We start from the raw sequence: 22349 nt of genomic DNA, 5'->3' as shown, positions 1-22349 counted from the left end.
TTTTCCATCCCTACCCCCAGTCTGTTCCCTTGTGCTGGAGTGCCAAAGAAGACCTGCTTCTGCCAGGTCAGCCTGTCCAAGTTAACCATCGGAAATGGCCAAGAGGGTCTCATGTCCTGGTTCAACCCAGGTTTTCAAGTAGGGGTGCAGGGATATGTAGGGGTCACCTGTCTGAAGAGCTTCCCTGCCTTCCCAGGCCATTGCCATGGAAGATGTATTTTCCTTGGCTTCTTCCAAGATGAATTTGATCCCCACCGTACAAGTGGTGCCAGGCAGGTGTCAGGCTCTGATGGATGGGCAGAGACACTAAGCAGTTGGGTAAAGATCCTGCTTGGTTGTGCCCCTTGGCTCCTTGCCCCACTCCCATGCTGGGGACATGGCCCCTCTGCGGTCTACATTTCCCTTCCATCATCATCATGCTAAACTGAAGAGACAGATCCATTCAATAATTCATAACCTTACATAGTCTTTGTAATATTTAAAGGAGGTGAAAAAAAACCCTTTGGTTTGTCCTTCCTCCAGGCTGGAGGTAGAGGAGCAGAAGTGATGGAAGCCATTGGGTTCCTTGGGCAATGCTGTTTGTCTGACTGGATGCGGCGATGGTTACAAATGCCTTCTTGCAGCCAGATGCAGAAGACTTTCAGAGTGGTAGGGACACAGGGCAGGCAAAAGCCCTCTGAAGGTGTGAACATTGTGTTGAAGAATGCTTTGCGAGCAACTCATGCAGGGGCCAGAGAGAAAGTGCCGGCTAAGATTTTACTTTTTTGTTTGGTTTTGAGTGTGTTTAAATGATTCTATGCTCAAGTCTGGCTTTCAAATAGGATTTGATCATTCAGAAACTGTGATGTTACTGAAAACCAGCAAAACTAGCTCTTAAGCAATTTTGAGATGTTTTGAACAGTTCCCTTCCCATCTGTGTAACTTAGCCTCGTGCAATGACTGTATAAACTCTTCTGCTTTTTCTAGCTATAAGGTGAGAAGCTGGATTTATCCCCCACCCATCCAGGCTTATTTTCATTCTTGTACAGACTTTTCCAAAATCTGAGTAGAGGGTGCTGTGCAAGTCCAAAGTGTTTGATTGTTTAGAAGTCACTGGAGTATCTTGTGTTCATTATTTTAACAATTGGAGAGAGGGTTTTATTTTCTCCAGAATCATAAACACAATCTTCAGTGTGTTTTATGAAAACAATAAAGCTAAACTCTAATAACCACACATTTTCCTTGCTTTATGTGCACACATCCTTGGGGAACAGGGCCTCAAGGACTCATCTTGCTCTGCTTTTAACAGAGTTTTAATGTGCTCAAGTCGGTAAGTGGTGGAGAGCTAGATTATGAATTTGCTTTGGTACCTAAAGGAATTTTCTTTACCTTTAAAAACGCTCAAGGTGAGCAAAAAAGGCACTTCTGGAAGAGAAAGCCAGTGATGCAACGTGAAGATTTTAGCACTGCGATCTGGAAATCAGGCTTCATTTAAATGCTGTATATTGCAAACTCCTCTGTATGAGGACTAATTAGCTTTCTTGCATCTCTTTCCTATCCTGTGAATAATACTGTTTTCTTTTAGAAGAGATCTGAGGCTCTCAGAGGCAATTTATAAAGGAGGATGCTCTGCTACAGACAGAGAACCAAAGCGGGGAGATGAAGGGATGTAGTTCCTAAAGTATTTAGCCACCTAATGGATTTTTTATTTTTGAATATAGAAGTAGGTTAGGGCCCAAGCTCAGTCTGTGATAGTGATTTTTTGATTGAGAACTCACTTAAGATAGTTTTCATCCAGAAGTGTTGAGAAATCCAAAATACCATGGAGATGCTCCAGTTTTGAACACTTTTCAGGGGAAGGGGGGGGAGAAAATCCCATCTTTTAGCATTTCTTCAAAGAAGAGCGTGTCCGTGTGTGCTGTAGTTACCCATGGTCTTGGCTGGGCCATGCCTAGTGCTTGCCTTTCACCCTTTGGTTGCAACCTACGTTCACTGTTTCTGGAAGGGATAGATGGAGAGGTTATTTTCCCCTCTCCCTCATGGGGAAACTTCCAAAAGGTCTTTTTTTTCCACCACAGACCAGGATAAGGTTCAAAACCTTAGACAAGCCTCTTAGATCTCCATGGGAGCAGCTTTCAGTGCGGTGTGAGTTGGACATGCAGGCTGTGTCTCTGCCTTCCAGAAGCCCCAACAGGGTCAAGCAGATCCATAAATATCTGAATTTATGAATTTCTCTGGGGTGAGCGGCAGAGCCAAGGGTCAAACGGAGGGCTCCTCAGTCAGTCTCTGCCCAGTGTGGCAGAGATGGGCACCGTCAAGAATCTCCAGGCTGCACTTAGGGCTCATCCTTGCAAGCACCATGTGCCAGGAGCAGGAACCCCAACGTGTGGGGCATCAGGAAGGATGATCTATGTCTGTAGATCCCAAAGCCTTAACACCAAAGGGCTGGAGCCCTGAAGGAAGGTGGACCTGTACGCCTGGTGTCAAATGATCTTGCGGGCTGGACAGCTGGCAGGGAGGAAAGAGGAAGAGATGAAAGGTGTTGCTGCTGCTGACAGGCAGAAGACGGTGTGTAAATGCAGCCAAGCGCCTCTCTGCTTTGGAGGAGAGAGCTTTGAGCCAGCACTGTGTATGGATAGGCTATGGGGCCCATGCTTACGGTCCTGGGTAGCAGGAGTTAATTCGTGTGGGCTTTAACGTGGCAGGGCTGCTCAGCACCATCGCCTTTTCCAGCTTACCTCGCCCTTTCAAGCTTATGTGGGGTTCTCGCGTCTGAAGTCCTTTGATAGTTGTCTGAGAGCATCAGGGCTCTCTGGTTTCCAAAAGGAGCTCTCCACAGAAGAGTGACAAATGTGTTTAATTTTTGCGGAGCTTGTAGCCTGGTTTTATCCCAGGATTCGTCTCTTGAGGTTTTATTAGCTGATGGTGTCTGTAGGAAAAAGTCAAAGCGACTAGACAGGAACAGCCGTGGAATTGATGTAGGAAGCAAAAGCATGTTTTGGAGATAATGTTTCTCATTCTTGCTGTTGCTACGTGCTGAGTTTAGGCAGTGCATTTCCAGTTCTGCCGTAGTTTTACAGCTGCTGCCTGCCAAAAAAAATCCTTCGGCTGGCCTCCCGCTTAGGCAGGGTGTGAGTTGCACGCTCTGGTCATGATGGGTCCCCTGCTCTGGTCTATGGGAGAGTCCCTGCTGGGTTGGAGCACAGGGACCAATGACAAGACAGGTGACAAATGCCCTTCTCCCCTGCGTGTGGCTCTGATAAACCTGGTGCAGAGGAAAGCTTGGCTTGGCTTGCTGAAAGCTCCAGGTGGTAGAGGGGCCCGTCTGCTCCGGGTGTGCTGGCTTGGAGAGATGATCACCCTACCTTTGAATCTGGGAGAGAGACAATTTGCAAACATGTGTTGATGCATTCCCGTAGGAAGCCAGGCTCTAAATCATCACCTTGCAGCTTGCATGCACATTCATCCAGGGAACCTATTTAATTAGGGGATAAATTTAGAAATCAATTATTATTTGCAGAAACAGTTTCTTTCCCTCTAATGAGGCTGCAAGGATTCATCCCCCTCCGCCTCTTTCCCATGACCTTTGTGTATGCAGATCAAGGGTGGAAATGCTCCATATCTCTTCTTTCTCAGTGTAGGTGGCCCTTTTTGGGCAGCTGCTGTACAGCTTTCCCTGAGACTCTGTTAGGACAGCAAATGGGGATACAACCATGAAATTGTGCTGCTTTTGGATCTAGTGGTGTGGTAATGATGGGGACACCAGGTCCGCTGTTAATGGGGATATGGATTAGCCTTTCCTAATGGGGTAGGGGATGGGAAGTGATCTGAACCTGATGGGAAGGGGAAAATAAGGGTGAAGGGCTGGAATGGGGTGGTAGCCCTGTTGTTAATGATGGGAGGGAAGGATGGGGGCAGGAAGAGCCTCATGAAGCATTTCCACTGGTGGGGAATGCTAGGCAACCTGACTGGGGAAGGAGTGGGACCATATGGCATGGTGTGGATTGATGGAGAGTTGCCAAAGGTTCTGCAAAGCCAGGTTAGGCCTGCAGTGACAGCAAAGCTGGCCCTCCTCTGCCTGTTTGGAAAGATGTGGGACTGGTGGGCTTTAGCTGCCACCAGAGCTGGAGGAACTTCTGGGCAAGCACAGTGGCTGGAGACCTCCCTGTGCCTCGCTTGGGCTGCGACCATGCAGCATTGCACCCCAGCACCATTGCAGGTGTTTCCCCGACCCTTGTGGAAGGGCTGGCACCCCCTGCACAGTAACGGGGGTGTTATAATGGCCTGGCCACCCCCTGGCAGTGCTGTGGGGTTTTCTAGAAACCCAGGATTGCTCTGTTATTTCAGCAGATGAAGCACTTGTTGCAAAGTGTGGCTAGCACCCCTTGCGTCTCCGCTTGCACTGCTGGAGAAAGTGAAGAAAGGGACCCTGCTTGTGCCAGCCCGGGATGGTGATAGTGTTTGTGAGGACATTGCTGCTTCGGGCTTTGGTCTCTGCCACTTCATCATTTCTAATCTCTGACAAATTGCTTAGCTTCTCTTTTGGCTTACCCACTTTTACATGGGGAAAAATTATTTTGCCCACAGGCTCTGAGAACCCTTAATAAATTCAGTTGCTTTTATTATTTTGGATTTTAATGTCTCCTCATCTTACGATGCCACTTTCTGAGCCCTCCAGCGACTTCTCTCTGCTCTTAGATCAGCTGCTTTGAGTCTGGTTCATTTCAGTGCAAGTCAGTCCAGAGAGGTGAGGATTTTCACAGCTACGTCTCAGTAAACCCATTTGCTTCTGGCAGCCTGACAGCTTGCAGCCTCCCACTGTACCCTTTGCTCCAGGGCTGAGGCTGCCCAGGTGGTCTGTCCTGCTCAGGGTGGGTCTGGCACCCCAGGATGGCATCCTCAGGGAGCGGCAGGCTGCTCTTGCATAGCCCTTGCTGTGCTTCTCTCCTTTCCCGCAGAAACCCAGTGGTGCTTTGCCAGCGAGAGGCGGTTGGTGTGTCCCAGGCTGATGGCGTGCCTCTGGGGTAGATAAATGTGCAGGTTGCTCCCGGGTTAAGGTGTAATACCAGTCTCAGAGAGAACTGAATTTTCTGTGAGGTTGAAAGAACTCATTTCTGTAAGTAAGAGCTGAATTTGGGGTTTGTGAGTAGCCAAGACAGAACCTGGGTGCTTGAGTAGTACCTGGGAGACTTTGGGGAACTGGAGGCTTTCCAGGGAGTGAGCGCGCAAGAGCCTCTCCCAGAGAAAAGACCCTTAATCCTTTTTAATCATGGCGGATGATTGCCTTGACAGCAAGGGAAGGGACCCTCTTAGTGTAGGTGCCCATCACAATGCATGTGGAGGGGCTCCAGTTCATTCCCAGTAACTGGTATTTTTGCCTTTTTGGGTGAGGGTATGCCCAGAATTTTCAGGCTACTTGGCTTTTGATGCATCCACCTGGTGCTCCAGGTGATACATAGGCTGAAGAGCCCAAGTTATCCACTAATTTTTTTCCTGAAAATCCCCAGCTCCTCTCCTTTGCACTGCTAGCTCCTTCTCCTTGGAAAAGGGCGTTTGTCTCTTGGGAGGGTGAACCGTCCTAGTGTTTGTCTCTCTAGAAAGTGGTGAGACCTCCTCTTTCCTTCCCCACTTTCTTGTCCTCCTCTCCCCATCCCACCGCAGCATGTGGGGAATTTCTACTGGGACCCCCGAGTGCTCAAGAGCTTATTGGGAGGGGAGGTCCATGGAAGAACCGTGCTAGAAAAATTACTTTGCCTCACAGTTTGAGCAGTGCCCTGGGCTATCAAACTACCTTATCATTTTAAGAGGTATGCTTCCCAAAGAGAGGCATTTAAAAATGCATAGAGGTTATAAAGCACTTGGCTAGTTTTAATCAAGCTCTGAGCGATGCTCGCCCCTTGAGGCCAGCGCACTGTTCGCTTGTTCCCTGGCGTACACTGTGCGGAACGCCGGATACTATAAAATGAACGTAGCGCTCTGCTTTGTTGTGAAGTCTGCCTGGCTTTGCAATGCTCTTCAAGTTACCTGAATAGGTCACGTTGCCCTTCTGCTCCTGCCACAGCTTGCAGGGAAGAGAAGTGTGGTCCCCGCTGCCTGGCCTGTCCCTTTGCCTGTGTGACAGCCCTCCTCTGCCCCTCGGTGCCCACCCCGCTGTGCCGGTCTGCCCTCTGCCCTGCTCCACTCCCAGCCCTCAACTCCTACGGAAACTCAGAATCAAAGAAAAAGTTGCAGTCACTGCTGTCACCTGCACAGGGAAGAGGCCGTAGGGGTATTTTTCCGAAAATTGAATGTTTTCTCTTTGCACAAGCCTGATCAGATGCCATAATGACTCCGGGGGCTGCTCTGCTGCCATGGTGTCTGTATTTGAGGTGCTGCTGGCTGTCCGGGAAAAAGGCATCACCACCCCATCCTCACTGGCAAATGCCTGTGTCAAGGAAAAGAAAGCAGGAGGGATGCAAGCAGGCTGGGGCTGACTGAGCACCTTTGCTCTTTTGCTGTGGGACTTGAGTTAAAATAACGGCAGAACCCACCTGGCCCCGTCTCCTTGTGCCAGCATTTGCTACGCACTTGGGGACCACGTGCTGCCACTGCAGGCGATGCACGGTGCCTTGTCCCTGCCTTGCCCCTGCCTTGCCCCTGCCTTGCCCCTGCCTCCCTCATGCTCCCTCAGCTGCTGGAAAAAATCAAGCGAGTGGTTATCGCACACAGCAGCTCTTGCTCAGCAGCCTCCGGTTGTGTCATTAGACACTTCAGATCTGTTCAGGCTCCAAGCAAAGCTCCAGTGTCACCATGCAGGCAGCGATCTGCAGCAGCGGGTGATGGCACTCCAAGCACCAGCACCTCAGCTTAGCTGAGCTGTGCCTGATGATTAAATAGGGGTCTTTTCTTGCCCAAGTGTGGTGGGAATAGACCGTCAATGCCTGTAGCGGTCCTGCAGGAGCCATGCTGGGGTTTTCAGATGTGCTGGAATCACATGCCGGTTGGAGCAGTGATGGAGAGATGTCCCGTGCAGCAGTGGGTGCAGGCTGGCACTCAGAGTGGGGCAGACCAGGTCCCTGCAGGGCTCAGGGCTGAGCGGAGTTGCCTGCCCTGGCACAGGAGATCTCAGGTGAATTTTCTGAGCCAGGACATCCCTACTGTCTTCATAAAAACCTGTCTTATTTGATCCATCCTTAAAACAGCGATGGGCCAGGGTTGGCAGTGTTGTGTGCCCCTTACCTGTAGAAAAGCTTCCTCATCAAAGACATTGATTTCTTTAATGGGGATTAATAGTTGGACCATCAAAAACTGGTGCTTGTGCCTTTTAAATAGACTTTTTTCCCTCATTTGTCAGTGCTGTCACTTGTTGGTTTTGAGGATCTGGAGTAAGTGGGGAACGGAAGACTTTTGCAGCTTTTCTCATGTGTCTCTACAGCAGCAGCTTTCATGGACCAGCAGCTCTTTATCCTGTGACAAGAAGACAGACTCAGATCTTCCTTCTTCCTTGCACCTTCAAGTGCTCTTTCAAAAGTGAACCCTGTGCCTCTCTTGGGTGAGCTGGGAGGCTCCAGAGAAGTGGCAAGGCTTGAGCTTTTCAGTAAAACCCCAAAGCACCTCCAAAGCAAACTCCTGTGCCTTAATTGGGGGATGAGGATGGAGGAAGGGGAGAGGGCTGCTAAACAAAATCTGTGCGTCAAGGCTCTTGCAAGCACTGTATTCACACCCATCCCTCTTGTAAGCCTGCCCTTTCATCTCTGCAGGATACGCAGGAGGGGCTGTGACACTTAAAGTCACTTTCCTTCGCCTTTTTTTTGGACAAAGGCTGCATCAGCCGGGTGGACGGGACTGTCGAGAGTCTGCAGCTGAGCCCCCCTGGTGCTGCTGCAAGCCTGGATGTCTCATCTCTCCAAGAAAGCTGCACCCAGGAGCTCTCTGCCAGCTGCTCTTCCAGACCTGGCATTTCTCATTCAAACCGAGATGACCTGTCGTGTTGAGCTGCATGCAAGTAATTTCTATAGGATTGGCTTAACATGCAGCAGCGCTGTCTGCCTGCACACAGTTGGCTTCCAGCGCTGGTCAGTGGGAGTCTCTGCTGACAAATAAAAATGGAATTGAATGGAAGGGAATTGAAAGTCAAAAGGGCCGTGTAATAATTTTAGAGCGCCTGAGGCGCCACGCTGAAGCCCTGGCATTATAAATAAGGGTAATCTACTAGAGACTGAATTGCAATCAAAGCAGCTGTAAGAACATGGAGTGTGCGCTGAGCTTCTTTAAGGTGCATAGAGTCAGATTATGATCTGTAGGCAGTCCAGGCAAATCAATATCCGCTCGCTGACGTATGTAGGGACCCTAAAGCCTGTGATTAGAAAGGCCGAAGGGTTGTGGGGATGGTGCAGAGGGCTCCAGAGCCAGGAGTGAGAGAGCTGTGTTGGAGCAGCCCAATCCTCCATTTGTCTCAAAGTGTTTCCAGGGGCTGAACTGTGGAAGAGGCTGTCTCTGTCCTCCCTGCTCACACTGTCTCATCTCCTGGACCATCTGTGCGATGATGCAGTCTGCTGACCTCTTGCTGCATTTAATAATAATTACATCTACCTAAAATATTCTCTTCTAAGAAAAAAAAAAAAAAAAAGCATGTCTATGAATAAGGTTGTTGGGAGGACGGGCAGAATCCAAATGTCCTGGCTGAGTTCACAGTTCCTGACATTAACTGGACTAAATCCAGTACCATCACTGTGCTCACGAGTGCAACACAAGCTCAAGAAAAATTGCACGGGCTGCCCCAGAAGGGCTGGAGCCGAGTTGGAGAGTCGGGCAGGGAAGCGTAAGGGTTGATGCTGGTGCCTACTGAAGCTGGTCAGATGCTGTGGACCACTGTTGGGACAGCTGGTGCAATTGCATAGCTCGATGGTGAAACATGATGGTAGTAAGGAGAGCCCTGCCTGACTTCAACTGCCAGTGGCTGAGTTTACCAGCTGAATGCATTTATTCCCTTACATCCCTCTCAGCCACTGTGGGTTGTGTGTCTCCTGCTTTGTGCCATGTGCAAGATGAGAATCCCTTTTTCTGCAAAGGTGAATGGGCTTGGGAAGAGCACCAGGTGAAGGGGTGCCATGTACCTGTGCATTGTAAGTGCAGATGTACCCACAAACCTTGGTCCCACCAAACTGCTGCCTGTGGGGAGAGTTTTACTGGTAAACGGATGTAAATCTTCAAGCCCACAAGCTGAGATTCCAGTGATAGGCTTCCAGGTCTTCGAGAAACCAGGTGTGCTGGTGTTCATGAGGGAAGAGTTGCTGGGGTGCTTGGTGGCTCCTCGCTGTTGCCAAAAGCATCGACAAGCTCAGCCTGGGAGTCAGCCCTGCATGGGGCAGAGTCTGTGAAAAGCCCTTCTCAGTGTTTTCTGAAAAGTCTCCGGGAAAGATTTTTGGCCAAGGCACTGTGAAGGTGGGAACAGCACCTTCTCATCACAGCTTTCTGTACTCGTGATGCCCTAAGGCAGCGTGGAACGGGGCTGTGCGCTGGCTGGGTCTGAAGGTCGGATGTCCTGGGGCTGCATGGAGACGTGCTGTTGGCTTGCAGCGGTGACAGAGCAGGCAGTTGTTGTGGTGTTTTGTCTGTCACCTGCCTTCGATAGTGTGGATGGTGAGGTGGTACCGACAGTGCCGTCCCTGGCGAGCACCGTTCCTCCCTGGCAGCACGGGGGGATGCTCTGCTGGCTGGGGAGAGGCAGGCTCTCCATCTGCACTGAGGAGGCTTTCTCATTTTTTGGATTCCTGTTGAGCTTGGGATCTGCCTTCAGTTGTGTTGCTCTGATTGTCAGGGATCCTTCGGTGGCAGCTCAGCTCTTACCACATCTATGCAGTCTTTGAGGTGGCCAGTCTCAGGAGCACGCCCAAAACCTGGCTTCTCCTTCTTCTCCTTCCAAGCAGTTTGAGCGAAGCCTAAAAATAGCCAAACCCACTTAACTGCAAATCCCATCTTGCCCTGGGGTACCTGACATTTTCCCCATCCAACGTCAGACATGCGATGCTCTTGGCAGAGCAAATGAGATGCAGAGAGAGCGCGTCAGCCTGCCCACAGTGTTGGTGAGGTGCCCCGTGGACCACTCCAAGACCAAGGCTCCTTGAAGCCCTCCTCCATCCAGCACCATCCCCAGACAGACACCGTGTCCCAGCAAGACATGCACAGCGCCGAAGTCACCCCTGAAATGGCCTGCGGCTACAGCCCTGTGTTCCTCACAGACAGAAGCTTTGAAAGGAGATGATCAGAGGGAGCTTGTCATCTTTTTTTCCCCTCTTCTTAAACTTCTGAGCTTCTCTATTACTTTTTATGATCTGCAGCTGCGTTTGTGTGTTGCCCTAGGGAGTACTGCGGGGGGAGCAGGGGAGTAGATGTAGAAGGGAAGGAACATGTTAAAAAATGAGCAGAGGGGAAGGGGAAAAAAAATAACCCACTAGATTGCCACCAAAAGAACCAAACCCTTAGAACTGCTAGGGCCTGTTTGACTGCAGAATAGTCCCCCAGGGAGCATGGGGGAAGCCCCATTACTAGAGTCATTTTGGAGCTAGTCTGCTCAGAGAGCGATAATCTATTCCGCAGGGAGCAATCCTGTGCTGGCAAGGGCACTGGGGAGAGCTCTCTGTTTATGACTTTCTGCATAAATTTGGTTTATTAGCATAAGTGCTAGCTAGCACCGAAGAACCTATAAACTAACACTTCACCGGAGGTTGGTGCCTCTGGAGAACATTAACTCAGAAGAGCCCCTGGACTAATAGCAGGAGAAGTGGGGTTGCAGGATTAGGGGTGACACATGGGCAAGAAGAGGACGATGCAGTTGACAGTGATGGCTTTTTGTTTGGGATTGGATTGTGTTTCTGAGCCTGCCGTAAAAGTAAATATAATCAATAAACAGATCTCCAGCTTTCCCCCTGCCAACAGATTAAGACCATGAGTTGTGCAGGTGAGCTGCTAAAGTCTGGCTGCAGGGTGCAGCTCCTGCTGGGATGAAGCAGGTGGAGAGGAAAAAGGCAGGAGGAGCCTGGATCTGTACATGGAAATTACTCACAGGCTTCCCACCCATCACACCAAGGATTTGGTCCTTGTTGTGAAGGTGTCTGACAGGTCCCAGGGTCTGAGCAGCGCTGGGGGGGCAGAGAGGAGGAGAAGCGCAAGGAAAGTTTGGTTATCCGGGGGTGGGGAACTGTGCAGGGGTGAACTGCCATAAGCAAAATGGCTTATTTTAATAATGACCTTCAAGAATGAAATAAAAATACAATAATCATGGTAGATTAGCAAGAACAAGCCAATTAAATACAAAACAGGCTTTGTAAAATGCCATGACAGATAAGGCAGGGCTGCAACCTCCTGAATAACTGATGAATGTTGAAGCATTGCATAAGGTCGGGAGGGGCTGGGGGGAGCTAGTGAATATTTCAAGCCTGGCAGCCTGCCTTGGAGAAGGCAGAGGTGAAAAGGCTATCTCTGCCTGCTCTCTGCCTTCAGTAAAACAGAGTGGGAGGGGGCGGAGAAGAGGGAGGAGGTGCGTAGGGCAGCCAGGAGCCCGAAGGCATGGAGTAGCAATCCTCCAACTTTAATATCTGCTGTTTCATTTTATATTCATCATGTCAGCATAATCTGCTTTTATGGGAATCGTCTTGGTTCCCAACCAAATGCATTTAGGCCCTTTTGCTTTTAAGTTTGATTGTAATACGAGTTGAAGACTTCAGTGAAATGTTTATGTGTAAGGATTGTAGCAACAGTGAAGGAAAAAATGGAATTAGAGAATCAGTCAGAAGGGATCTTGCTGTGGTCGCTGCTGTCCCCTGCCTCCCCCTGCCTTGTCCTGGGTGGGTGACCTTCTGATGGGCACAAGCCCAGGTCAGGATCTGAGCCCCAGGAAAGGTTTTGTTTGAATCACTTGTTTGATTTCCAAGGAAAATGTGGAAATTGCAGTTTTATGGGACCCAGAGCTTAAGGAAGGGCAAAAAAAAAGAAGAAAGTGCTCTGTGTGCCATTTTCTTAACTTCAGACCATGATTAGGTGATACCGAAGGCTGGTGGGGCTGTGGGGGGAGGCAGGGCTGCCCTTGGGCTCAGCTGAGCTGCATGATGGGAGACGAAGGGCAGGTGTGAAGAGTTGGGGGCAGGCAGCCAGGTGAAGCTGGAGAGGAGACATCTCTGCTCGCATCGCAAGGAGAACAGGCTCCTCATGTCCTCTGCTCTGCTGTGGGATGGAGGAATGCAGTCGCCTGGGGGCTTTGGACGGGGAGAAGGGGGTAGGCTGGCTGCTGTGGACCCTCATCGTTCCTTCTTTGCTATTCTCTGTTGGGTGCAGTGAGCAGGTAGGAAGATGGCATGGCAGATGTTTTGTGGTCTATTTGGTGGTTTTACTTGGTGTTTTACCCATGAAGGTGTGTTTGAACCCTGACTGAAAACTCCCTGTCTGCTAGATGCTGAGATTTTGAATAGCTATAGACTACGAGTTCTTTTCTATTGCTGCCCATTTAAAACCTTAACTGTATCTCATTCTCTTTTGGTTCAGGAATGCCCTTAATTTGTTCCAAAAGCATTTGGAAGCTCTGATAACAGGCAATCTTGCTGCAGACTATTGCATCCTTTCTGATGGACGGGCTATCACTGCTGTAACTACCGTGTAGATAGTGGAGTGACAATGCGTGTCCAGTGAAACACAGGCAGTATAATATTCGTGTCAAGTATATGAGGCCAAGAAACTTCCCTACGTTTAGATATTGAAGGGTTCAGCAGCTAACAGGGCTTGGAAAGGCTTTTCTTTTTTTGTGAGCAGCGAATCTGATTGAAGGCTCATGATGTCCTGGCAATGCTGGGAGTAGTAATGGCCAGGTTTCCTGCAACACGGGCTGCAGGGGTGAAGAGCATACAGGTATTTATAAATGTATAGTAAATGGTACCCAGGCTTGGCAAGTCAACTTTTGTCAGAAATTGCCTCACTGCTGGGTTTGCTTAAAAATGTGAAATGAATGCTAAATTGAAGTTTCTACTTTTGGAAGAGACCTTTTGAAAATGAAACAGGCTTATCTTCAGTCTAGGCTAAAATCCAAAAAATTGCCTATACCTCAGAACTCCCCAGAAATGTTCTCTGTGATCCTTTTAAACATCCCATGCAAAAATGTTTTTGTAAGGGAAAAAATTTGGAGAAAGATTGACCCGGGAGGTTTTTTCTCTGCTTCCCTAATGTGATGTAGGCTTTGGGAACCATAGCAGTGGGGTCCTGGTGGCACCCACATCAGGTCTGTGCTGTGGTGTGGGTGATATAACCTCCTTTCCTGAGCTATTTTGGAAAGGTCTGCTTCAGGGGTGTGTGAGATGAGTATGCAATACTGTAAATCGTCCTCTCCTATGGGTGATTGTCCCTCTGAACAGAATTAAGATGGCTTTGCATAACCAGTCCTGTCTCTTGATGCTTCTGTGCTGTCCCATGGCCTGTTTGCATCTGTGGAAGAGGTTGTGATATTGATCCCAAAGCTGAGTTACTGCTTTTAGCCCTAAAAAGTAGCATTTGTTTCGATTTTAATTAGACAAGGAGATGCTTTTCACTACAGACCTTTAAAATACTGCTAGGAAAATGACTGCAATTAAGCAGCCCTGATATTCCTCTTATTTTGTTCTTACTTTCGCGACTAAAAGAAACTCTCCTTTAGCCTCTTTGGAGGTGAGAGACACAAGACTCATTTCATTAGATTCCCAGGTGTTGTGCAGGCTGCTGTCCTGCAGTGTGAGCCACAGCGCTGGCTTGATTTACAGTGTAAAGAGTGCAAGCAACACCTCTTGCTACTGATTTGCTCCAGCAAACAGCTATTTATATTAAAGGAGAGAAGGGATTATTAGGAGCGATCTCATTGCAATGACAGAGATATGATAGGGAGTCCACGCGTCCCCTCCAAAGTGCAAGCGTGGGCTCTTGATGGATCCCATGCATGGTCAGGAGCTGTTTAGTTTTTCTCCTTTGAGTGCTCAGATGTGCATAGAGATTGGGGATAATGACCAATGCTGTGCTCGGGAGGCAGAGATAATGAGCACAGCCCTCTGATTAGATTCAGGTGACAGTGCAGCTGGCTCAGGTATGTCAGTAGTGTAATTAGTGAGGTGCTGAATCAGGGAGTTGGCAGTAACAGGGTAACCTTGTCCCTGCTCTCAGCTGGGCTGTGCAGCGAGGGGGGATCCTGCAGGACCAGGAGGGTGATGGGGACTTCTCTGTGACTGGCTCAGTTTTAATCCATGGTGGAAAGCCAGGAGTTTGCTGCTGAAAAATGTATTGGTTTCAGGGGTAAGAAAAATTGATCCTTCAGGACGAAGAGGTTTTTTTTGCTGGGTAGGAAGTGGAAGTGCCTGGTCTTGTAGCCTGCACCCAAGTGTCTTGAAGCATCTTGTCCTGAAAGGTGTGGGTAACTCCTCAGAACAGTCTTAGATGGGCTTGTTCCTTCCTTCATCTCCACTGGGAGCTGGAACTGGATGTGCTTTTGCCCAGCTGGTTTCAAGAAAATGAAATGCAGAATGCCACTGCCATTCCCTGGCCGCTTTGCCCACAGGGGAACAAGCCCCGTCCTCCCCGCTGGTCCCCTGCAGCCAAGGTGCAGAGGAGGACCTTGTCTCTGTTCCCACCGTGGTGCCAGGGGAACCTGAACTCGTGCTGTTGGCCTTTCTGGAGCAGCCACACCATGCAGACTGCAGGTCATGGTCCGTTATAGCTGATCGCTCTTCCCAAACAGGAGGGAATTGAATTTGGGTCTCTCACAAAGCAGGTGATTGCTGAAGCTGTGGGCCCAGTGACTAAGAGGACCTGACTTGCTTCCCATTGCTTATATTGCAAATGGAAAAACAAACACAAAAAAAGAGGTGGTGGAAGGAGAAATATTTTGGCTCATTTTGCGCTAGTATTTTTTTTTCGGTTTTGATTCAGCTGCCAAACTGCCAAATCAGTTCTTTGCAGAGATCCGTTTAAAACTTGATGGGCAGCTGTGGAACTGTCAGCGCTCCTGCCTGCGTCTGCTGCTGCCTGGCCAAGGCAGGAGCTGCAGCTGAGGCTTGGAGCTGCTGGCTCTGGCTGTGCTGGAGACTGCAGATCTGGGGCTGGCTTTTAGTTACATGGTGCCTGGATTGTCCAAGCCCCTAATTAGTCAGATGTGGGGCCCTAAGTCAGGGGAAGCTGCTGCAGTGGCTATGTGTGCTGGGATGCTGTAATCCCAGCTCCCAGGGTGCTTACACTGTAAATCAGGATCGGGTGGGATGTAAAACTAACAGAAGGCTGCAGAAGAAGACGGACAGACATGCAACCCCAAGGTCAATAGATATTTGTCAAGCCTGGTGGTTATCTCTTCTTGCTGGTGCTCGTTAGTCTGTGCTGGGACTGTCCCTGTTAAATACAGCTGTAGTGCTACCTTGCAACCTGGAAGAAGGTTTCGTTGTAAATGCCAGCAGAGTATGTACTGATGTCTGCATTTTGGCTTGCTTGGCACCAAGTGTCCTCCCTCTGCCCTGTGCCAAGCAGCAAACCTCCCTTGGGCTTGGCTGCAGATCTCTAGGAACTTCTTCCAGCCTTTTTGCGGGGAGAGCTATAGGAGGTTAAAGGCACCTTGTGCAACATGTTATTTACTGTTGTTGCCTTTCTAGTGCAGAAATCCCAAGGCACTCTCTAGCCCCTTGCTTTTTATTAAGGAAGACAACTGTTACTGTTCATATATGGGGGAAATAGCAGACAGAGGCCAAAAAACAATGCTCAAGCTCATCCTGTAGATCAGAAGCAGTACTAGGGGTAAGACTCAAAAGTTCTGATTTCCAGGACTGTGAAGAATACCACCTTTTAGCACTGTGGCAAAAACTGATCCTCAGTTGCATGTTTTGTCCCTGCAGAGATGTCGGGGACCGTGGCTGACATTTCGCTGGTGCACTGGAAGCAGCAGTGGCTGGAGAATGGCACCCTGTACTTCCACGTCTCCATGAGCAGTGCCGAGCAGCTCTCCCGGGCCACCCCCCCCAGCCTCCAGGAGCCTTCGGAGATAGTGGAGGAGCAGATGCACATTCTTCATATTTCAGTCATGGTGAGTCAAAGCTGCCAATGGCATCAGAGGGGACAGAGGACCCTCTGGGAGAGGATGGCGGCTGGCAGCCAGATTGTGGTGGGAGAGTGGTGATAAGGAGCAGGGTGGTGAGTCTGGTTTGCAAAAGTCTGTGTCCCTTCTCAGTTGGGCTTCCAGAGAGGGAGAGATGTGTCTGAATAGGCCAAGAAAAAAGGGTGGTTGGTCTTTTAAGAAAATGAAATACAATGAAACAACAGACTGTAGGGAAGAAGCTGTTGGGAGGGTGACAAGGAAGCTTGTGGTTCCTCCTGCCTCTGCTGGCAACTGGTGAGGTGTGTTAGTGGAGTATTTCTCCTTTGTCTTGTGTTTGGGCATGTGCAAAGGCAAGATTTTGGGCCTGGTCATTTCTTTCTGAAGCTTTCTGAAACTAAGTTTTACCTATCAAGTGTATATGGGCTGTAGCATGATTCTTCTCTGGCAAAGGATGAGCCTGACCTAAAAGTAAAAAGACGATCCAGATGCTTTGAATATCTCCATCTCAGATGTTTTTGTGACCTTTTTATTAACAGATTGTGCATGTCCTCTGTTGCCATTTAAAATGCTTATTCCAGTATCTTATGAGGTGGTTGCCTACATATTTGGATCTGCTCCATCATTCCTCTGTGCTTTAGAGCTCCACCTGTAAAATGGGACTAAATGTATTGTCTCTGAACTCCCATTGGGATAAACTATCCTGTCAATAAAAGAAATTAGGCTTGTAGATCCTGTGTATATGCATGTCATCTATTTGCCCAAAGAAAGTCTTTTATAGGATTGGGGATCCCATTGCAGCAACCCTCTGCAAAAGGTGCATCTCTTCATATCTCCAAACCCGTGCGTCATCTCCTTGCCTTCTGTCCTTCGTTTTGGAAGGAGGAGCAGAGACGGTTGCTGCACAAAGCCTTTTTTTTTTCCGATTTGAACAAGCGGCTATTGGGCTTTTACAACTTACATCTGTTTTTTTAGAGTGTCTCAGCCCTTGTTAGTGGGGCTTTAGATTGAGCGCTGAGTGCATGTGAGCACAGAGAGAAGCTTTTCATTAAGGCTGTTGGGCCAGATAAGAGGCAGTATGATAGCAGGATGGGAGAAGGGAGGGGAATCGGGGACTGCAGCTTACTGGGTTGGATAGGGAACACTTCTTATGTCCTGCTAAAAATGTCAGTGTGATGGAGTTTTGGAGGGGAAGAAGGTAAAACTAATATACTTAGAAAATGAGCCTGAAAAAGTGAGTGAGAGACAGAGCAAGGAACGAAGACAGCAAAAACCAAGTATGGAGTGTGAAAAGCTTGATCCCTGGTTTGCATGTGGGATTGCTTAGCTTTTGTGGGCAAACCTGAGCCATGGAGAAGAGGCCCGTGACTGCAAGGGAACACTGTCTCTGCAGCCTGGTGATTATTGCAACTGCTTGAAATGCAGATTTTCTTTAGTAGGGAGAGATTCAGTCCTGGTCCTCAGACCCTGCTGAAGCTGATCTTTCTAAAAAACAATGTGATGATTGTAGTGAATTGATGCTTTGGAGAGAGGAATGAGTTACTTTGAGAAATTCCTTCCCAGAGCCTTCATTTGCCATGCCTTAGGGCGCAGGAGCAGTGATGCCGGTGGGCTGGAGCTGAAGGCATTGCCGTGCATATCATAGAAGAAACATTTTTGCACTCTAATCCAGGGTTAGCCAGTGAAGATATGCTTTGCCACATCTCACTGAAGCCGACAGCATGGGAGCATCTGTGGCTTTGTTGTTAGAGTTAACTCATGCCCTGAGACTCTCCTGCTCTTCTGTGAAAGCAGGGGGAAGACAGGAGAGTTCCTCCCGCACAAAATGAGCGATAATTCCACTTTCTTTATAAATCCTTATACTCCTTGCAATGGGAGCTGAGGTCCCAGGCAGGGATGTGGGTCCAGGATGTCGTTTGGGCTGCATGCATGTCCCTGGGGAGGCAGAAGCCCTGTCTGTTTCTTCCCTGGGTCAGGATTGCAGCACAAACTTGAAACTTTGCCCTTTTTTTTTTTTTTTTTTTTTTAAGAAGATTCATTAACTTTTTGAGTGAACCTGAGCCAAGTTTTGAGGTATTAGCAGAAGATAAATGTGTGTTTTGTTGTTGGTTGTTCCCCACGCCCCCCACCCCCCCCCCTCCCCAGACCACATGGAGTTCTGTAGCTGAAGTAAAATAGGGCGAAAGTCTTTTATTTCTTGGGTGAAATATTTCATCCGAGCCCTCGGGCTCTGTTCAGGCTGCTTTCCCACGTCTTTACTTTCCTCCCTGACCCTAGCTAAATCGCATCCCAGAGATCCCTCATCACTCCAGCCCTCCTGCCTCCCCAGCAGTGGGGTTCCCCGGCTGTGCTGTGCTTGGCAGCTGCCGGATCCCAGCACAGGGGGCTGTGTGGTACCCTGCTCCTGTCCTCCCCTGTGCCCACTGTGTCTGTATCCCTTCTCCTGCCTTGAGATGCAGCTGGACATCCCCATGTCCTCCTTTCCAGCTTCTCAAATACTTTTCCTTCTGCTGTCTATCATAAAGCCCGATGTCTCTTGTGTTCTCTCTATAGACTAAAACACTGTTCCCACTGCTGCCTTGGCATTCAGGGTCTGCGTCCCCCGTTCATCATCAGCCCAGCGTCTTGCTAGGGGGGACAGGAGGAGACACGGGAAAGTGCTTCCTTCCATCTCCTTTAAGTGGCTGTAACGCTTACTTTTACCTGTCTCCTCATCCTCTGGCTGAGTTATAGAAAGCCAGGGAAGGTTTGCCTGGGGGATCTTGATAATCCCCTGCTTAGGGAGTACTCTGGCAAAGCTTTATTGGACAGCGAGGCATCTCCAAGCTGAGCTCCCTTTGACAGGAACGTTGTTTTGGATTTGTGTAGATGTTTATGACTTGGCTGGTTGCTCCTGCTCTGCCTTTAAAGCCAAGACCCCCTTCTGTGCTGCGTGGGGACTCCGTGTGTGTGTAAATCCTGGGTTTACTCCTCCTTCCAGTGGTTTTGGCTGTCACTGTGTAGCTTTCTGGTTTGGGGTGGGTTTGCTTCCAGTGCAGCAGGAAAGGGGCCACCAGTGTCCGTGACCCCATGTCCCTGGGGCCACCATCAGCCCCTGCCAAAGCCATGGGCACTGACTGACTGTGACCCTCTTCACACCTCCCTTCCTGAGCTCAAGGGCATCTTTGATAGCAAAATAATACTTGATTTTTATTTTTTTTCCTTTCCTCACTGTTTTTTTTAATCTCTCCCCAAAGAGACATAACATTAATTACTGCAGTTAAAGGGAATTCAGTCTCCATTACTGTCTGCCACCCCTTTCCTCTTGGCTTGAGCATTTGAAATTTGTCTCCCAAATGAAAAGAAGGAAGGAAGGGGAAAAAACAAATATGCAAATGCTAGATTTTATTTATTTACCTTTTTTTTGCGCAGTGTCAAGTAGAAAGGAATCAATATTTTTGTCATTACGCCTGTTGTGTGTTTTCCCCATAATCTTAGCTGTCATTTGGGTTTAATTGTGTTGTTTCCTCTTGTGTGGAAGTAAATCTTATCTGTTTTGGATTAAAATTCAATGAAGGTCACAGCAGCTCGAAAACTTACCAGGCTGCAGCAATTAATGTTCATTTGGCTTTGATAAATTGGAATGTTCCCCACAATAGGACTGGAGTGAATTTCAGAAGCAATAATTCTTCCATTAACTCAATGATTCCCCGCGTGATGGAGCGTCTTGTCATTGCTCTGTTTGTCATCTGTCACTTCAAGGATCTGGGCATATGCCTGATATGATTTATCATGATTATTGGGGCTGCTTGTGTCAAAACATTTTATACCACTAATTATTCCAGCCTTGTAAATTGCTGAATTTAACAAAACATAAGAGATATTTATTTTTTGTTGTTCCCCACCATCCTGTGTCCCTGTTTAATTATTGCTCTGCGTTGTGGTAAATTCAGACCCAGGGCCACGTCCAGCAGCGTTTGCTGTAGATGGGGGCTTATTTACCAGGCTCTGGGGACATGGAGGAGTCGGGATGGGTAGGACAGGCATGTTATATCTCTGCATTGACCCACCTCGCAGACCTTCGGTAGGGCCGTTGCACCCAGCGGCTCCTCCTGGCCCTGTGCGTGCCTGGGATACAGGTTTGGGAACAGGATGCAAACTGCATCCCATCCTGCTGGCGAAGGGATGGGTTTTCCTCCCTTAAGCCTGCGTGAGTGATGCCGGTAAAAGTCCTGGCTGTGGGAGATCAGAGCTGGGACCATGCCTGCATGGTGTGCAGGTGTGTAAACAAGCTATGTGTTGCCTCTGCTCCATCTCCAGCAGAAATAAGGTGGGCTTTTTTGAGAACGGTAACAAGCAAAAGCCTTGTTTCATCTTGTACCATTGCCCTGCAAGGGACCGTTTCAGTGTCTGGAATAAAAGGTGACCAGACCTCATCAGGCTGCTTTTTTTTATATTATTATTTTTTATTTTTAATGCCTACTTTCTGCTGGCTGTAACTGGCAGTATACAAGTTAGCTGCTGGTTTCTAGGTCTCTCAGCGGATTTTTTTTCAGCTCTTATTTATACGAGTTTCCTTTTTTTCTTCTTGTTCTTGTGCATCCTGATGTTTCCCCAATGATCAGCCATCAGTGCTGTGCTCTGTCAGCTTCTGAGATGGGTATAAAGTGTGCTCTTAAACACTTTGCTCTGATTTGGCATCCTGCTCTGAAGTGGAGCCAGGGAAGGGTCCTATACACCCAATGCACCGCGCAGGTGGGTCCCGGTGAGCGCAGTTTCTCACAGCTGACTCGGGCTGGGGCAGCTCTCTAGTTTCTTAAGTCCTGCAGGAATATCCAAGAAAAGTGAGGTTTTAAGAGCTGCTGCTCTTCTTTCTGAAGTTGCTGTCACCCAGTGAGGGCCCTGACAAATGCATTCATTTGACTTTTTTTTTTTTTCTTCTTTTTTGCCATTATCTGTGACCCATATCACAACTCTCCCTCCCTCCATGCTCTACTGCCCATGTTTCCTTAGGGAGCCTGCGTCTCATTAGGCTCTCGGCTTTCAGCTTGGCTGCACAAAGCACCGTGTGTGTGTGGCATTGTGCTTGTCCTGCTCAATCGCTGGGGTGCGATGGCAGCCGTACCCCAGCAGGATGAACCCCTTGGTGCCTCAGCTGCCCTGAACACAGCATCTGTCCAGCACGTTGGACGGGATGGTGAGGTCTTCTCCAAACAGCTGTGCAAACCCAATTGCCTTTCTATCTGCATGTGCTGGCAGGGGTTATTCTCCTTCCCATAGATGGATATAATGTCATACCAGTGCAGTTGGGCTTGTCCTGGTGTGCACAGAATGGGAGAGGAGGCTGAAACCCTTTGCAGAGCCAGGGCGATTCCCATCCTCCCCAGCAAACAGCTCTCCAAGGGATCACTCTGGGTCCTGCAGGCTTCAGACACATCCATGTGCAGGCGCCTTCAGCTCCAGTGTTCCCCTCTGCTTGGATATCATTTGAGTGGTGCCTCATTTTCCAACCCAACAGTATTTCGTCCTCCTTGATGGAAAACCTCCCAATGGATTTACTACCCTCCCAACCGTGTGCTCACAGCTTGTGTGGTGGCATGTCCTATGGCATGGCTGGCCACTCCAATGGAGCCAGGAGCTCCAGTGGATGCAAAATGTTGCTTGAGCCTTACTCTGGGTCCTTGCAGTGTGTCTTGCTGATGGCAGCATTGGAGCTCCTGTCAGCCAGCTCAATTGGGGAAAAAAAATGGTGTAACATGAGTAATGAGATAGTGAAGAAGGCACAACATCTGTGTCATCATTTCTGCACCAGGAGGTCAACCAGATTCATAAAACATGCACTTCCAGCATGTGATATGTTTAGGAATTAATTAAGGGAGGGAGAGGATTGCTGCTGCAGCAGATTTCCCTATCTGAAAGGTATTAAAAAGCTAAATTGATCTCCAATGAGATGTTTTTATTAAAAACAAAACCAAAAAGAAAAGCCCTAAAAACCCAGGAGCTGGATTCAGTGTGTCCCTGTGTGAGAATCGCATCCCTGCTCCTTGCATGTGGGAAAAGGAGGCGCCCACCCCAACATGCAGATGGACCGAGCATCCCCAAATCCCTGGGGGGCAGATGGGAGCCGGCAGGCTCTGTGCTGATGACAGACCAAGCCGTTAGAGCCTTGCCTGGAGCAGTGTCCCATCAGCAGTCCTCCCTGGTCTGCTGAAGGTGGCCCTGAGCTCTTCCCTGAGCTGCTTTGGGGTGGCCAAAGGGGCTGGTTGGACCTTTGCTGGGACTAGTGGCCCAAGGTGGTGGGGCTAAGCACTTGCATACCCTGTTGATT

General features: G+C 48.9%; 1 protein-coding gene across 5 annotated transcripts in view; it reads left to right on the top strand.

The window, feature by feature from the left end:
- The window catches only part of ASTN2 (astrotactin 2), a 358876-nt gene that overhangs the window by 40030 nt on the left and 296497 nt on the right, over positions 1-22349 (top strand). For 3 of the 5 annotated variants that reach the window (XR_015703622.1, XM_087752526.1, XM_087752530.1), the window contains exon 2: positions 15846-16033. Coding sequence is in view for 4 of the 5 variants with exons in the window: in XM_087752526.1 (XP_087608652.1) it covers positions 15846-16033 (188 nt within the window). In the remaining variant the exon portion in view is untranslated. Of the gene's footprint in view, positions 1-12174; positions 12299-15727; positions 15748-15845; positions 16034-22349 lie in introns of those variants that run through there. The other 2 variants (XM_087752527.1, XM_087752528.1) reach the window with 2 other exon arrangements.

The sequence above is a fragment of the Nipponia nippon genome, unplaced genomic scaffold (assembly GCF_047370975.1).
Source record: "Nipponia nippon isolate SJK-2023a ecotype South Korea unplaced genomic scaffold, ASM4737097v1 scaffold_16, whole genome shotgun sequence".
In the NCBI taxonomy this organism is placed as follows: Eukaryota; Metazoa; Chordata; class Aves; order Pelecaniformes; family Threskiornithidae; genus Nipponia; species Nipponia nippon.
The sequence above is the reverse complement of the archived record's forward strand: the minus strand, read 5'-3'. Positions and strand labels throughout refer to the sequence as shown.